Source organism: Prinia subflava, chromosome 15, assembly GCF_021018805.1.
Source record: "Prinia subflava isolate CZ2003 ecotype Zambia chromosome 15, Cam_Psub_1.2, whole genome shotgun sequence".
Lineage (NCBI taxonomy): Eukaryota > Metazoa > Chordata > Aves > Passeriformes > Cisticolidae > Prinia > Prinia subflava.
Window position 1 is genome coordinate 2584656 of NC_086261.1, and position 16764 is coordinate 2601419.

Genomic DNA, 16764 nt, shown 5'->3' on the forward strand with positions numbered 1-16764 from the left:
CATGGAGAGCTGTACCTTCCTGTTGTTGTCTGGCACCCACCTGGAGATCCGGGGAGAAGGGACACACTGTTTCACCTTGATGCAGCACACTGTGCTGGGAGATTGTTTGGAAGGGTACAATGGAAAATGGTACTAATACAACTAAGGATTTTCTCTGCTGGGTTGTGCCAGTTGGCATCCTGACAGAAAAAGACAAACATATTGCAGAAGAACGGCCCCAAGCATCTTTACTCAAAGAAATTACATCTGTATCTAATTCACAGGAAAATAACATACTTTATGTGAAAACACTGTCCACTCTTCCACTGCCAAGCCAAGACACACATCCTGTACAGTGATCTGAATCTCCCATTCTCTGTCCTTCAGTTACATACAGAAATTCCCTTGGGCATCCAGATGTTCCTGATGCTGATATGTATGCTTCACTTCATTTGGAGCCCTCACTGTTTAGGGAAGTAAATTCCCCTGAATTTTCCTGATTTGGGCAGAGCGTGAGGGCAGTGAACAGTTCCCCATCTCTCTGTTCTGATTTCATGAAGTTGCCTGAGGACAAACCTTTGCTTTCACCATTTTTCACTGCACTGGATAAACCTCACGTATTTCCGAGCAAGGGCAGCTTGTTTTCTTTCTTTACCTACATGGAATTGTGTATTTTCCTCACATTTCTGGTTTAAAAGAAGCTAATGCCATCAAAGTGAATTTCAATTACAATATTCAACCATGACTAAGTCAGCTGAGACTCTTCCCAAGCCAGGACCAACACATGTTCCTGCAGGAGCCTTCAGATTTTAGGAAAACAATTTCTTCTGTTGATTTATATAATCTTTTAAGAATCCCCATTTGATTATAGCTGAAAACATGACACCCATCACCTCAGGTGGGGGAGAACACTGGTTTGGTTTGGGTTTTGCAAAAATCTAAGCCGAAGGCAATTTGGATCTCCTTTCATCTGATCTGAACAGCTGAGATGATCAAGGGTGGGGATGTGTGGGTGAGGAGATAAACATTCCTGCTATGCAGTCAGTGTCTGAATGACAAACACTCTTATGATGGATGTCCATAAAATGAGACACCAAGGCAGAGCTGTGAAGTTGTGTCTGGTGCTTCCAGGGGTGGGGATGGAGCAGCAGAATCACCTCAGTCCTTCTGGTCTGGTCTGGTGTGGAGAGGGGAAGCTGTGACTGCTCCAGGATGCTGCTCAGTGGGTTTTCATCACGAGCTCTTCCAGTGCCCTCTCCCTCTGATTCCCACAAAGCAAAAGAACTTCTTTGATTTCATTTTGCTGGAAGCCCATATCATTAAACTGAGCCAACAGATGCAAGAATTCAGCTGCCTGGAGGAAGAAGGAGGAGAGAAGAATGATATTATCATGGATGGATATATTGTGTGATTGCAGCAAAAGCAGTGCTGTGGGACAAGGCTGCAGCCAGAAGATCTGGCTGGGTTGTATGACTGTGACAGCAGATTGAGGGCACACATATCCCTGGTAGCATTGAAACTTCTTAAATAAGAAATATTTCATAAAGTCAGCCTCTAGCTTCACTATTCCTTATAACATTTATATCAATTCCATGCAGTGTTTGCCTGCATTGTGAAGAGAATGGCAGTGAGCACAGCTGGAATTCATTTATCCTGCTCCCCCCTTTGCTCAGGCTGGGCCCCAGCACCACAGCATCACCCAGAGCTGTGTCTTTAACAAACAAACCCTTCCCTGACACTGAGACCCCGGTGCCCTCCCACTGCCACTGCCCTAAGGAGGGTGACACAGCAATCCTACAGGCATTGCCATCCCAGCAAACACTGCCAGCCTGGATTTCCTGCAGTTCTACCTCCCCAGGCTCTTCATTACCCCAGGGGAGACTGATGATGGAGACAAACGCCCAGTTCTCCACGGTTCTCCTCCCTGGCAGGGCAGGAGAGAGTGAGTGCTGGTGGGCTGGGGTGGGATTCCCTGTGTGGGGGCTGAGTGAGCACTGTGCTGCACAACACGGGGAGAAGAAGGGCAGAGAAAAGTGAAGGAGTAGATGTCCTCCCCCAGGGGTCCTTATGGTGACACTGCCCTAGAGGTCTGGCTCTCCATGAGGCTGCAGGAGGGCCTGTGGAGGCAGAGGGAAGCGTGCTGCCCACTGAAAAAGAGAGCCTGGAGGACACAGAACAAAGGGCTGGGCTGTGCCATCCCATTCTGACCTTTTTCTCCGAGTACTGGAACATTTCCATGGCTTCCTCCACCTGCCCTTCCTCATAGCCCTGCTTCAGCAGCCGATCACAGGCACCCAGGTAGCTCAGGAACTGCAGAGGAAGACAGACAGGTTAATCCAGCCTTGCAGGCACGGGGAGCAAGGCCAGTCAGGAGCCCCCTTGCCACCTCCCAGGGACACACTGTGGGGGCTACATGAGCCACCATGTACCAGTCCCCATCCAATGCTCAGCCAGGGTGGTCTGTCTGTCTGCAGGATTCCCAGTGGGAGACAACATCTTGGTCCCTTTTTACCCTCCCAGGGTGGGAATGGGAACAAGGTGGAGGGAGGACAAGGAGGAAACCAAACATGTGATAATCTGAGATGCAGAGAAATGGCCCCCAGGCTGCAGGGTGAGGCAGAGCCTGTCCTGGTGGGATGACTTCACTCAGCTGACCCCACATCCCTTTGATGCACTGGGGTTCAGGCACCCGTGGGTTTGGACCAGGGTCCAAGTGCAAAACCCATCCCAGGGGAGACCTGTGTGCTGTCATTGCTGAAAGTAAACAGTTATTTTTGGCTTTCCTTGTTGTTCTTGGAGTGCTGACAGCACAATTCCCAGCAGCATCTTTTAAATACTGCAAGAATCACTCACTGTCCAAAAACATATGGGACAGGCAATAATAAATGAGCTATACAATAGCAGGGGAATAAAAACATCCCGCAGGTCTCTCCAAAGCTTCTTCATCCAAGGAGAAGCTGATTAATTTCTCCCCAGATTCACCAGCACACAGACCTCCACCCTCCCCAGCACTGCCATAGACAAGGAGAAGGACTCAGTGAAAGGCCATAAAACATATGAAAAAGACAAAAACCTCTCTCAAACATTGAGCTGATCTATTTTGGCTGAACAGTCAAGTAGGGATTTTCAGAAATGTCAGCCTTAAGGAGCCCAGTAACTCAGAAAGGAGACAGTCACTGGTCACTGGCATTCCTCACTTCACAGTATTTCTCTTGTTACCAGGTTAATGACAACCCCAGATCACAGCTGTATTTTCTTCCCCTGTTGTGGCAGAACAGTCACTCACTTACAGCATAACACAGATAGTCCTGGCAGCCTGGTCAAGCCCAGCATGAAATCAATGCCTTGTCAACTCAATGCTTTTTATCACAAAAAATATTATATCTACATATTTATCTCCTCAAGACTGAACAAGAAGAGGTTTTTTTAACACTGACCAGCTGCAGCCTTTGTCATGTCTCAGCTCACACGTACATTGAGGGCTCCATGGATCAACGTTGCATTTTGAATTGACCAATGATCATTAATCAACATGCAATGGTGTCTTTTTGGCTAAGACAAATATCCTACATAATGAACCTCTGGCATGGGGCAACTAATCCTGCTTCAGCCTTTCAGAGAGGTTCTTCCACCAAAATTAGGAAAGCACTGCTTCTGGAGAAGGCTACAGAAGGCATTGCCTTCTCTACTGGGGTGGGCTCTGCCAGTCTCACTTGACACTGCAAGGAAGTTGAGCAATTTTTGGCTACCATCTGGTACTTCCATCAATCCTCACAGCTGAAGTAGTCATTGTCACACATCGAATCACCAGCAAGCAATAAAGAGCACAGGTCTTCTTTTTAATTTCAGCTGGAACATATTTTCCAGGAAGATATAGACTAATCTGGTAGTTTGGTACTTGTAAAAGATGCATGAAGGGCCAGGCTTTATCTTGGCTACATTTGGCATAAATGGGAAAGATGGGAACTGCTGTGAAGAAGGCATGGGATAGAAGCCAGCCCTTGTCTTCTGGTGCAGGAATCTCTTCTCCAAGGGAGTGGGAGTCTTGGTGTTTATACACCAGGGAGCAGGCTGTACCCATTTCCACCCTTAATAAGATGCCCTGTTTCTTCATTTTGAAGCAGTTGCTACAAGACACCTTCACTTGGCTCTGTGAAACAACATGGGCTGGGCTCTGCCCATCTCTCTGTGCCTAGATGAAACCTCTATGGATTGAGGACATAAAGGTTCCCTTCCCATCTCCGCTGGCCTGAAACTCCAGCGAGCCCTGGGGAGCTGGTCCAGCCAGGGGAAGGAGGGAGGCAGAAGCTGCAGGATGACTCAGCCACGGAGCAGCTCCCAGGGGGTGAGAGCTGGCCCAGGCAGCAGAGGCAGCTCCCAGGGGAATGGGGAGGAGACTGGCAGCTGGCAGCAGCTGCTTGGTGCTCTGCCTGCTCATGCCCTGCCAGGATCTGCTCCGTGGCTTGACAGCCCCATGGAGATCCCTCTTGCTCAGCTGTGATTGAGATCCTTCTCTCTCTGCAAGAACTACTTGGGTGATTTGGCCCTAAAATCCTGTGCTGGGATGGGCAGGTCAGCCCCAAGTTTGTCAAGGGAGTCAGAGCCAGCAGCCTCCCTCATGTCATGGATGCTCTGAGCCCACCTGGACCTTTCTGACAATCATCTGGACAAACAGAGACATTGGGAATGAGGATGCAGCGCAGCAGGCAGGGATAGGAAGAGGCTGAATGTTAAGTATTTTCAATAAATTTCGGGTTATTATAGAGGGTTCCTCGGGAAAAGAGCTCCGGGACTCCACTGCAATGTTTGCATGGATTCCCTGCTTGCTCCAACACAGAGAAGTTGTGTTTTGGAGAGAGTCCAACCAAATCTCCAAGGTATTCCTACAGTCCCACTCTGACAGGATGAGCCATGGCAATAATCACACGAATCCAACAGCTGGGAAAAATGATGTGCAAAAAGTTTCCATATATGGGGGCAAAATTTGTACCTCAAAAGGACATGAAGCTTCATACAACAGATTGAACAGATAACAAAGCCAGCCGTGATAATGTGCTAAAAAGCTGAGGGCAACTCATTGCTATTTTATTACAGCAAAAGTGTAATCTCATGGAAAATCCTGTCAGCTGTGGTCTGAAGTGGAAAGGCAAGGCCATCAAAAATCTACCCCAAAGAAGATTCCTTTCTCCACGAAAATCAAGTTTTCCTTTACCAAAAGTTTCTCAGAGTACCGTGCCAGCTCCACCAACCTGACTTAAGCTTTGCCTTCCTGTCTTCTGGAGGGTGAGGATGGCTTTCTGGGTGGGGTAGCCCAGGGCTATGACAGGCTCGATGAGGTCTCGCTCCTCCTGGCTCAGTGCAGAGAGCAGATCAGCCGAGGAATCTGGCTGGGACCTGTGGCAGCTCAGAGGCCGTCCAGGTGTGCAGGCAGGGGGGAGGCAGGTGTAGGGGCTGAGGGACTGCAAGGAAAGAAACAGATGGTGTTACTGCTGCAGGTCATGGAATGAGGTGAAACACCCCAGAGGAAATGCTTCTGCATGCTCATGATTACCTTGCTCTATCCAGAAGAGGAAAATTCCCATAGAAGGAACATCAGATGGGCATCAAATGAGACTGGACTTAATTAAATTCAGGCTCAGCCATGGATACAGGTCAGAGAAGAGTGCTCAGGGTGGGTGTTGTACAAATACACATGGGCATTTAATCTTTCCTTAATTACTCCATGGCAAATGCAACTGCATATAAATAACGTGGTCATTCATGTGTCTGATGGTTTTATTGCAGGTTTTCAGTAATTCATCTCCTAAATCTCTCAAGCAGCTGGATTAGATGCAATTTCTTAAAAGCAGGGTGCAGTTCAGATTTAAGGTGACAGAGTATTATTTACTCCATCCTTTCACACCACTGTCTCTATCACTAAATGATCTGTATTTCTAACAGGACTGTGAAGCCCAAAGTTTCCTAGAAAAGACATAATGGGTGTAAGGGACATTTCCCTATAAACCCTGACTATATATGTTAGAATGGGATAATGAAGCAAAAAGAGGACAAACCTCCCATATTTGACTCGTTTTTTAGTGCTTCAGTTGAAAATCAGATTAGACACTGCTTGGGGAAAACACGGATGTTTTGGACAGAGCAAGTAAATGTGCACCCAGAAAGCTTCTCTCAACCTCAGTGAAAAAATCAAACCCTTTCTTCACTTCTTGTGAAAACGTCAGCAATTCCTCATGGGTCCAGTGTTCCTGAAGCCCCATTTCACCTCCTTTTTGCTGGCCAGCCCCCACCAAATGAGACCAATTCGATGCCCTCTACCTCCCTCCTCTCTCAGCAATGAACAAAGCGCCACCAAAGTGAGCTTCTCACCGGTACCGTGGGCTTGTGCTGCGTGATGGGAGGGATGGGCGCGGCTGTGGCTGGAGGAGTTGGCACAACTGTCCCCTGCTGGGACACACCCAGCTCTGCCCCGTACTTGACGCTGCGGTTGGTGCCGGGGCACTGGGGGAGCAGCCGTGGCATCGGGATCCCCCTGCCCCCTGCGGCAGCTCTGTTCAGAGGAGGCACCAAAGCAGCCAGCTTCCTCCTGGCAGCTTCCAGCTCATTCTTCATGTTGTTAAATATCACCATGGATCGTCTCTGCTTGCTGGGGTCTGGGCTGGCTGGGCTGTGGACGTTGTTCTCTGGCGAGGGCTCCAGCAAGCCAGGCGACGTCTTTGGTCGGATCTGGTAAGAGCCGGGGCGCGAAGACACACTTCTCCCAGAGCTTCTCCTCCTGGAGAGGAGTGTTTCATCCCTGTCATTCTCTTCCCAAGAGGTTGAAGAGTACTCATCATCCGAGTACTCCCCCTCCTCCGAGTGCCAGGTGTCACTCTCTGTGTCGGACAGCGCCGCCCTGCCCTTGGCGTGCCCGTGGGAGCCGTGGGCAGCGCTCAGGCTGATGGAGCGCCGCACCGCCCCGTCCCGCCCCCGCCCCGCGTAGCTGTCGGCGGGGTCCACCAGCAGCAGCCAGCACGGGGGAGCCGTGGGGACCACTTCGGAGGTGACTCGGTGGCGGCAGGTTTGCTGCTGAGAGGCCACCTCCACCCAGTACAGCACCTTCCTCTCCAGAGAGAAGTCGTGCTGTGGAAGAGCGAGAGGCAGCTGGTGAGGACGTGTGAAACCAGACCATGCGGCATGGAGCAAACCAGGCACCCCACCAGGGATTTCAAGGGCTGCAGGCTTCCCCTATTAGCTCCTATTTCCCTGAGAATTAGGGCTGGCCGTAGGATTGGGCAGCCTCATCTCTATAGGGAATCCCCAAATTCATACTTGAAAACCATTTATCTATGAAGTCATTACTATTGTGAGTGGCACCTACAATTCTCTGGAGAAGTGTTTTGTGCTTGAAGGTGTTTGTGTCATTTTGACTGTGGTAAGCAGGAGTGTGCAGACATCCCAATTTTAGGCAGCTGCAGACAGGCACCACATCCAGCCCCAAGCATGGTGGCAGAGTTTGTTTGTGACCCTCATTAGCAGCGCTTGGCAGAGCCACTTCAGGGGCTCAGAAGCCACCAAGAGGGGAGATGCCACCTTGGGCAGAAGCAGAAGCAGAACCAGCCATGGGATTCTCTAGTGGCGCCAGGGTCTCGGCTGGTCCCCAAACAGAGTTGTCATTTCCACATAGTTCAGCTTAAAATATAAGTGTGTTTGTGACTGAAATCTGAGGGTTTTCCTGGAACAAACAAGCCTTGCCTGTCCCAGAGCTCTCCAAACAAGGTCTCCTCCTGACAGGCAGGCAAGTACATTCACAGCCCAGGAATGCTGTTTTTACTGTTCCTGCCACTTGGGTCAGCTGTGGACCCAAATCAGCCTCTCTGAGGAAAACACCCTCATATCCCTCCATAAGGACCAGCAGCACAATGGCTTGGCCTCAGAGGGGACATCAAAACATCCCCAAATAGAGAGAAACATGGTGTGTGTGTGTGTATATATATATATATATATACACTATCTATATGCTTCCAGCACAGGTAGTATTGCCTGCTTATAGCTCGTAGATTTATAGGTAAACATTTTAAAAATATTATTAATAAATGAGATGGAGGTAACTCCAAAGTAGAAAACAACCCCAGAACAGAGCCTGAAGTTTGTCCTCCTATCCCAGAAAAACCTTACCCTCCTGCTTGGAAAGGATTTTTAGACAGCAACTCCAAACCAACCCCATCATCACTGCCACACACCACAAACCATCCTCACCTCCTCCCAATACTGCTGCAAACCAGCCAGTGAAGAGGAGATCAGTTAGGAGGTTTCCCTTCCCCCCTTTGATGAGAACACTGCTGACACCCCTTGGAGCATCCCCCTGCAGTGATGAGTGTGGGCTCACCATGGTGCTCATGAGGATGTCAGTGCAGTCAGGGAGTTCAATGTCAGGGGCAGTGACTAAAGGGATTTCTCCCTCTGAGTCCCCACTCAGGCTCATGGCTGTCCGGAAGGGAACTTCATCCAGGTAGTTCATTGCTGCTGCCTGATTTCTTGCTGCTGGAGGAAGGGAAACAGAAACTGTAAGAGGGAGGAGGACTAGCACCTCTAAGTTGGCTGGAAGGAGAGAAAGATGAGCTGTTTCAAGTGCTGGCTGGGTAAAAACAGATTGGGAAAATCTTAATTACTGACACAGGAAGCTTTGTCTGAACTAACCTTTGCTATTCTCAGCCTGAGCCAGCAGGACTTGACCAAGCTTATGGCTTCCTTTGGCAGAGATCCTGAGCATTTTTCTCCTCCATGCTTGCCCTGCTGCTTCCCATCCCTCCTGTCTCTCTCTCTTCCTCTGGTGCCATTGCATGCTCCCTTCCCCAAGTGGGGGACTGAGCACTTTTTCCAGTTACAGAGGGGGAAAGCACAGCCAAGAGGACACCTTGCAGATCTCCCCTGTCTATAACCTGTGGTGACAGAGCTCATGCACAGGGCCTCGTGCTGCTAAGCCATCACAGGGAGCATCCTGAGGGTGCAGCAGCTCCCTGGGAGCCAGGCAAGGGTGCTGGTGCATCGGTCAAACATGGGAATCAGGAGGATGCCAAGCAAGCCATTTTTAAGATTAGCTTTGAGGAACCATGCATTCATTTTAAGTGTGGTGGTAGTTTTAGATCAGGAATTGCAGGGGAGAGAAAAATCGCTGGTGAATTGGGAATGCTGTCAGGGAAAATATTACTGCAAGTGTCACCATCAGGTCTCTATAAATGTCTCAATTTACTAAAAAGCCATTACTTGCTCCATGAAGCCTTGGGCTTTCAGCTTCCGAGTGATGAGGGTGTAAAATCACTTTTTTTATGAACTGTTAGGAGCTGGTAGCCAGTCTTCCACTGAATTCTAGTCCTGGCAGCATGTGCCTAATCATCCCAAAGTCCTCAGCACTCATCCTCAGGTCACACAGTAAATACGTATGTGACATCCCTAAGTGCTTTTCCCAATTATTTTTTTCCTTTGAAAACAAACAGCTTCTATGACAACAAGGATAAACATTCCACTAAAAGGAAACATGCAGAAGAATAAACACAAGGATGACAAAACTGCCTGTTTAAAGCAAAAATAAGTCTGTAATGGGAGATGGGGTTCAGGGCAGTTTCCTGTCTTGGCAAAGGACTCACAAAAAGCTTCCAGGCCACAGAGAGTGACATACAAAATCAATGTGCAATCACTCAGTGCAACTCAGCCAGTCCTACCAGAATGACAACAGGGTTGTCACTTTGCCTGCTTACACCAGGAGCCTTTAATACCCCTGTACATGCAGAGCCCTTAACAAGCTTTGTGCTCCTGCACATGTCCTGCCTCCAATGTGCGACACAGGCAACGTGTTGGGATCCCACATGGAGCCAGGCCATCTGCTCGGCTCAGAAGGGCTCAGCCTAAGGGACAATCCACGTCAGCACTGACAAAGGTGACGCCTGAAAACATCTGTAAGCAAAGCCACCTTCCCTCAGTTTACTGCTACTCCTCGAGCAGCTCCTGCATGCAAGGGGGACTGACCTTCCCTGCAGCTTGGGCTGTGAACCAGCCCTTCCCAAAATCCCAGGGTGCTGAGGAAAGGAGTGTCAGCATCTGTCACCCAGAATGGCTCCACTCAGGTTCAAATTACACTTTTAGGGATGGTGATGGGTAGTGAGAGTGTCTGAAGCCATGATGAAGAAAATATGATGAGATGATGGTACCATACCTCGCTGTATTTCACTGCGTAAATCCTGTGCTTTAAGAGAGGCTCACACAAGTGTTAATTCTCAAAACCACAGTTTAGAAAACAAGAAGTACTTTGGGGCAGGAGCACTCACAACAAAAATGCTACTAGAAAAGGGTAAGAAGGTCAGTCATAAACACCAACTCCCACCAGAAGGGAACTCCTACAAGGGCTCTGACCTCATGTTCTCCACACCAGCCCTTCCCACTTTCACATGGCAGACACCAGCCAGTGCACGAACCAGTTCACATCAAGAGGATGTGCCTACACAGCAGGAGAAACCCAAACTGCACCGGGACCAGGGGAGGAATAGGATACAAATGAATCTTGGAAACTCACAGCCAACCCCTCTCTTCTTCTGGGCTATATTAAGTTTTTAAAACTAAAAAAGTAGGAAATATTATACTCAGAAAAATGGGAATCAAGTCTGAACACACACTTTTTCAATTAATACCCTGTGTCCATGTATTTTATGATTTGAGATTTTAAATATTCCTCCCCATCTGTGGTTTCAACAACTTCCTCACTAAAGCTATTCAACATTTTAATGCAGATGTCGTTAGACAGGAACAAATACACAGATAAAGGCAGGTCCTCCCCTGGCATTTTCAAGCCCAATGTTTATTAGCAATATGAAGCTGTCCTTACCGTCAGATGAACTCATGGGGCTCTCTCCTCGCAGGGCAGGGAGAACAAGGCTGCTGCTTTGCTGCCTCCTCATCTACTGCTCAGCCCTTTAAATTCCTGCAGAGTCAGACAAGCAGCTGACTTGGACAGCTTTAAGATAATCGTAGCTTAAGCGGATGGCCTGTTCCATCAGACATGCTGATGGGATAAGGAGCCTAATGATTTAAGCAGAGCATCCTCTGGTCACTATGCTGCCTGAACTGAAAGTGTTGGGTTTGTGTTGGTTTTATGCAGTTTATTTTTATATTTGATCTTGTGCATTTTCATCAGGGAAGGCTCCCCAGGATCTGACTCAGCCTTGAGTGTGGAGTAATGAGATGCTGGAAGTGACATTAGGGACAGGAGGATGCAGGGAAGAGCAAATCAGAACACCACCTGCAGAGGACTTCATGGCAATCTGTATTTTGGGGCACTACAGGTGAACAAGAACTGCACACTTCTGCACTCATGTTCTATCAGGAGCTACCAGTTCATGTCTCTTACTGACAGAAACCAGTGCAAAGTTCAGCCAGGACACTGCTAATATGACACCTAAGGCCCAAGTATTGAATTGAGGCAAGGACACGTGTGAATTACGCACTGTTGTGACGCCAAGAGGCAAAGCACTGGAGGGATTAACGTGATTCCCACACACTGGGGCTAAGCACTGCAGCTCTGAAAGGTGCCACAGCAAAGCTCCACATCCATAGGGGCCGTCACAGTTACAAGCAAACTGTCCCCAACATGGAAAGCTTTGACATCAGATGTCACCTCTGTCACCTTGCAGGAGGGAGAAGTTCCTTCACACAAACGTTTCCCAACGATTCTCTCCTCCTTGGAGTCGTATTTGATGCAAAGTACTCAAACAAATCTCTCCCCTGGTGTGAAAATGCTTTAAACAAAAAAACAAAAATCCAGTTTTCTCTATTTCTTCTGTACCAAAAACAAACCTTACAAAACATAGCTTTGTTTTTTAATCAAATATTATAGACGTGATATGTCCCTATACGAAAATATCTATATAGTCAAAACACTTACAGTAGGCTAGACTTCAGATTTTATTCGGTTTTCTTCCAGCAAGCTTATTCATCAAATTTGTATTTATTCACAAGGCTGTCTAACCTATTTCAGCACAACTGGGAATTTTTTCCATGTTTTGGTATCAGTTTTAGCCCACAAAAGTAAAATGTCAACAGCTGCCTTGATCAACCTTGAAAAACCCTGTCTTGTTTGTACTTCAGAATCTGTTTAAACTTGTAATAGGTTTGTCTCTACACCCAAAAATACAGGAACTATTTTGACAGTGATGCTTGACATGCTTCATTTAAGAAGAAAAACATGTTTACTAATGATCTCTTCTTTTTTAAAGAATTTTCTTTATTTGTGAAGTTTTCATCATCCTTTATAAAGATAAAAGCCACTAAAAATAGTATGTTAATACTGGCACAAACACCACCATCAGCAATGTTCCTTTATTAAGACTGAGATTTAACAAGAACTCGCAGCTGGATTGTAATTCCACACCACGAGAGGCCTGGCAGCTCTGGGCTTGCTCAGTTATCTCCCTGCACAGTCAATCAGCTAAAACAATTCTTAAACTTTTTTTCAAGACGTTCCAGTCAAGATATTCCAGTACCTGGCTGCTGAAAGAGAGGATGAGACTTCCTCTTTGGATCCTCTCATATTTACAAACAACTATAACAAAGCAATCTTCCAATGCTGAAATAATTTATTACTAAATTATCGGACAGCAGTGGCCCAAGTGTCATTGGTGGGGAGACTCGGGAGAACCCATCCTGGAGGGATGCAGCTTCCTTCGGGATGCTCAGCTGGCACCAGGTACTGATCCCACTCGTGCCTTTAACAGAGAGAGCCTTGTTTGAGAGGAGAGCTGGGGTTCATTTGGTGGAAAGATTTATTACACACCCACACAGATGTCACTGATCCATACAAAACCCACAGTACTTGTACTCTTAAAACTTGTTTTTCAATAGACAAATGTGAAAATCCAATGTTCTGGTGTTAAATGGAATGGTTATGCATGTAAGTGCACTCTGCCTCACACGGGCATCTGTTGGATATGACTCAAGCAAGAAGCCTGAAAAAACAGAACAATCCATTGCACAACCATATTTGGAAGCTGACAAACCAAAAGGGGCACTGAATTTACAATTGCAAAAAACAGTGTTTGCCATCTCTGATGATAGAATGCTTTCTTTGGTTTTACCTGATCTGGATTAGAGCTGCTACAGAATGTTCAGCTTGTAAGTAGTAGTCTCTAAAAGGCTGCAGCAGATGGCCAAGTGGGAATTCAGCTGTGAAAACACAGACACAGAAAAATTATTTAATAATCCAGAAAAATCTTCCATTCTAGTGAGTCTCAGAAGCCCCAAATTTACAAAATCATTTGCTACTGCTCAGCTGTAATCCCACATCAGGTCCCTAGGTAATTTATGAAAGACTGTTTACATGTTACACATCTCCTGGTCCCTACCACAGCTGTCAGAGGAAAGCCAAGACTAGCAAAACTTCCTGACCTTCACCATCTAAAAAAAGTGCAACATATGGACACTGAGTCCTTCCAGATCACCTGAGTCACACTTACCAAAGCACCAGACTAAAGCATCTGCTGGGTTCTGGAAGTCTTCGATCTATTCTGTTTATTCTCACTTCAGTTTAATCTACTACCTTTTCTTGCAAAACATTATGAAAGCAGCTTGAGATGTGCTTCAGTCCATGTCAAAGAGCTCAAGAGCTCCTCTTACACCACAGGTGTTAAAAGCCCTATGTTCATCCTCGATTCTCAGACTATAAATTACTCCAGTGGATGATTCCTTTCTCAACAAGACCTGTGCCTGAATTTCAAATCCAGTGTCTGTGAGATGGGGATGTGATGTGGAAAAAAACACTGTTAAGATCAGGATGCAGAATTTACCTGGATCCCCAAATAGCTTGGAATCCATTTCCAGTTTCTGCTGTAGTAGTTTTTCCCTTTCCTTCTTCTGTTTCTTTTCCATTTCCCTCTTCCTTTCCTCCTCCTGTTCTCCCTCCAGCATAACCCTTAATGCTCTTTCCTCAGCTTCATACAGTTCTGTGCGAGTTTTGAGCAACGTTTGGAGACTTTCCACCTGAGTTTCAAATGCTTCATCTGCAGAAGGAGGTGGACACACACCTGAACAGAAAGAGAAGTGATTTTAAGTTTTCAGATTCAGAAGGGGGTTTGATACCAGACTTGAGAGCAGAGTTGGCAAAATCTCAGAGGAACATGAGCTTAACCTTGTTAACAGATGGAATTCTTACTGGAATAATACTTCTCCTAGAAAGAGCTTGGAAACATAGGAACACAACCACTGAATTCAGCATTTTGTACCTATTCTTGTAATTAAGATCACAATGAAGACACGGCTTTTTGAAGCTTCACCTAACAAGCCAGCACAGGGCACCCTCATCTTATTTCCTGTGTGTGCAATTTAAAAAGTTTGGATCTTTCTTGTAATGAACCTTTCCTGGCAGCAGCTTCTTTCCTCAGTTTCCGAAGCTTCTCCAGCCCGCGCAGGATGTCCATCATCCTCTTTGTGTCTGCTTGTTTCTTCCGGACTTCAGACAGGACACTGTCAGCAGCAGCCTTCAGCTCTCGTTCCTATGAAAGGAAGGGAAAAAAACAGGTGAGAAGTGTGAGGTATCCCTCAAAGACGAGAATTAAATGGTATTTTCAGAGATTAGCAAAGCCCTGGAGAGCAGAGTGATTTCACAGTCACAGCAACAAGTCAAGGCAACCATCCAGCCTTGCCTTTTTATGAAAAAAAAAAAAGGCTAGAACACCACAGACTTCAGAAAACAAAAAAGAATGCTGTGGGACTCATAAATCCGGGCCAAACCAGAATTATGGAATTGTTAATGTTGGAAAAGATCATCAAGTCCATCTGTCAACCCAGCACCAGCACCATGTTCACCACTAAACCATGTCCTCAAGTGCCACATCCACACATTTTTAAACACTTCCTAGATGATTTATGAATTATGAAAGCCTGAGAGCCTTTAACCACAGAAATTTAGGGTAAATATGTTACAATAGACAGAAACCATCCCGATTCCACAGTTCTGCAATTAAGGACCACTACCTGCCACAGTCTGACCACAAACCCTTCAGCAGCAGCTGCTCTGGACCATCCCAGCAGCAGGCCAGCAGAAAGGGAGCTCTTTAGGCAAAATTCAACAGAAAGGTGCCTACAGCACTTCCCAAAAAGTCTAATTTGAGGTGGTATTTTTTGCTTTGGAGATGTTTTACTTCCCCATGAGATTAAAAAGCTTGTAAACCACAAGCTTTAGAAGGATGCAAGCAGGAGGCAAGGCTGATGGATACTGAAACAGCACTGACATCACAGGATAGCTGTGAGCAGTGTGGACAGGCTGACACTTGGGACCCGAGAGGAAAACCTCCAGGTGTTCAGAAATAACTTAAACCCCAATTTCATGTCAAGGCCTAGAATGTGAGGATGGCAAAACCTAGATGCCCGCTAAGACTTCTAAGCAAGAAGCAGGGCTGCAGACTTTGGAAACAGTTTGTCTCTCTGTATGCTGAATTCATGCAGCACCTCGGTGGCACCCACTGAAGCACGGGGGTCACAGCCAGGTGTGAGGCACGCACAACCCGCCGTGACCCCGTTACCGGCAGGTCACCCCTGCTCCACCGCGCTGTCCTGGAGCCCCAGGGAGAGGCAGGACAAGCCCTCGGGACCGTACCCTGTTCTTTTCCTCCACCTCCTGGATGCACTTAGCCCGCCACTGGTCGATCTTGGCCTCCCGCTCGGCGGCCCGGGCCGCCTCCTCCTCCTTGGCCGCCCTGGCTTCATGCTTCCTCCGCTGCAGGCGCAGCCTCCTCTTCCTCGCTCTCTCGGCCTTCCTGCGCAGCGCCTCGCCGTAGCCGGGCTCTCGCAGGGGCCGCAGAAGTTCCCGCAGCTCCTGAAGCTCTGCCTCCGCCTCCTCCCGCGCCCGGGCCCAGCCCGGCTCGTCGCCCTCGTCTTCGCTGCGCCGCAGGGTCCGGCAGAGCGCGGTCACCCGCGCCACCCGCGCCAGCGCCGCCACCGCCACGGCCCGGGCGCCGCTGGGGCTGGCGGCGGCGGGCGGCGGTGGCGGCGGGGCAGCGGCGCGGCGGCGGCCCAGGAACTGCGACAGCCACAGCTCATCCTGCTGCCGCTGCACCGCCTCCTCCTCGATCGCTGTCCGCGGCGGGGCCGCCGCTAAGTACGGGACGCCCGGCGGGAAGCGCGGTCCCGCCTCACCCGCAGGCGGCGGCAAGAAGAAAGGCGGCGGTGCTACCGGCCCTACCGCGAAGGGCGCTGAGCGGACGGCGGGGCCGGGGAAGGGCGGCGGGAAGGCGCGGAAGGGCGGCGGGAGGCGGGAAGGGAACGGCGGCGGCTGCGCCATGATCCCGGCACAGCCCTCAACTCCCCGCACAGCCCTCAGCGCGCCGCCATGAGCCCGCCTCAGCTCCCGGCACAGCCCTCAGCGCGCCGCCATGAGCCCGCCTCAGCCCTCAGCGCGCCGCCATGAGCCCGCCTCAGCTCCCGGCACAGCCCTCAGCGCGCCGCCATGAGCCCGCCTCAGCTCCCGCCTCAGCCCTCAGCGCGCCGCCATGGCCCTGCCTCAGCTCCCGCCTCAGCGCCGCGCCACAGCGCCCCCTGGCGGGCGGGAGGACCCGCCTCGCCCGCCTCTCGCTCCCCTTGAAAAATTGTATTTCAAAAACTACTCCTAAAACTTAAAATATGTGGGGATGGCGTCAGGGATGACAACTCTCCACTGCTTGAATATTCGCTTTTATTCAAACGCCAGAGGTGAAGTACAAACTGTAGTTACACGGCATTTTTGTTTCCTTAAAAACAGTTCTTGGTTACAGAATTCCAAACAACTTT

General features: G+C 48.7%; 2 protein-coding genes across 7 annotated transcripts; both read right to left on the reverse strand.

Annotated features, from left to right (window-relative positions):
- Nucleotides 1-210: 210 nt before the first annotated feature.
- UBAP1L (ubiquitin associated protein 1 like) lies at nt 211-11744 on the reverse strand. Of its 3 annotated transcripts, XM_063412816.1 has the most exons (7): nt 11633-11721; nt 10835-10930; nt 8345-8499; nt 6346-7098; nt 5229-5438; nt 2188-2289; nt 211-1333 (listed from the first exon to the last, which is right to left on the reverse strand). In XM_063412816.1, the coding sequence occupies exons 2-7, from the start codon at nt 10905-10907 to the stop codon at nt 1199-1201; spliced, it is 1428 nt and encodes a 475-aa protein (XP_063268886.1). In that variant the 5' UTR covers nt 10908-10930; nt 11633-11721; the 3' UTR covers nt 211-1198. The 3 variants fall into 3 exon arrangements, with proteins under 3 accessions (XP_063268886.1, XP_063268887.1, XP_063268889.1); XM_063412817.1 differs by lacking the exon at nt 10835-10930 and having other exon boundaries at nt 11633-11744; XM_063412819.1 differs by lacking the exon at nt 10835-10930 and having other exon boundaries at nt 8345-8496; nt 11633-11714.
- PDCD7 (programmed cell death 7) lies at nt 11609-16522 on the reverse strand. 4 transcript variants are annotated; one of them, XR_010082395.1, is made up of 6 exons: nt 15596-16395; nt 14354-14492; nt 13788-14024; nt 13080-13167; nt 12489-12710; nt 11609-11744 (listed from the first exon to the last, which is right to left on the reverse strand). XR_010082395.1 is itself a non-coding variant. In XM_063412831.1 (6 exons), exons 2-6 carry the CDS (start codon nt 16277-16279, stop codon nt 12593-12595), a joined length of 1266 nt encoding a protein of 421 aa, XP_063268901.1. In that variant the 5' UTR covers nt 16280-16337; nt 16498-16515; the 3' UTR covers nt 11875-12592. The 4 variants fall into 4 exon arrangements, 3 of the variants coding, with proteins under 3 accessions (XP_063268901.1, XP_063268900.1, XP_063268899.1); XM_063412831.1 differs by lacking the exon at nt 11609-11744 and adding an exon at nt 16498-16515 and having other exon boundaries at nt 11875-12710; nt 15596-16337; XM_063412830.1 differs by lacking the exon at nt 11609-11744 and adding an exon at nt 16412-16522 and having other exon boundaries at nt 11876-12710; nt 15596-16337.
- Nucleotides 16523-16764: the final 242 nt, after the last annotated feature.

Coding starts and splice junctions, on each gene's coding strand:
- PDCD7 (XM_063412831.1), bottom strand. CDS start 16,279: ATGGCGCAGCCGCCGCCGTTCCCTTCCCGCCTCCCGCCGCCCTTCCGC. Junction 14,493..15,595: donor AGGTGGAGGAAAAGAACAGG/GTACGGTCCCGA, acceptor TTCCTTTCATAG/GAACGAGAGCTGAAGGCTGC. Junction 14,025..14,353: donor AGAAGCTGCTGCCAGGAAAG/GTTCATTACAAG, acceptor CTTTCTGTTCAG/GTGTGTGTCCACCTCCTTCT.
- UBAP1L (XM_063412816.1), bottom strand. CDS start 10,907: ATGAGGAGGCAGCAAAGCAGCAGCCTTGTTCTCCCTGCCCTGCGAGGA. Junction 5,439..6,345: donor AGCACAAGCCCACGGTACCG/GTGAGAAGCTCA, acceptor CTTTCCTTGCAG/TCCCTCAGCCCCTACACCTG. Junction 1,334..2,187: donor TCCAGTACTCGGAGAAAAAG/GTCAGAATGGGA, acceptor TTCTTCCTCCAG/GCAGCTGAATTCTTGCATCT.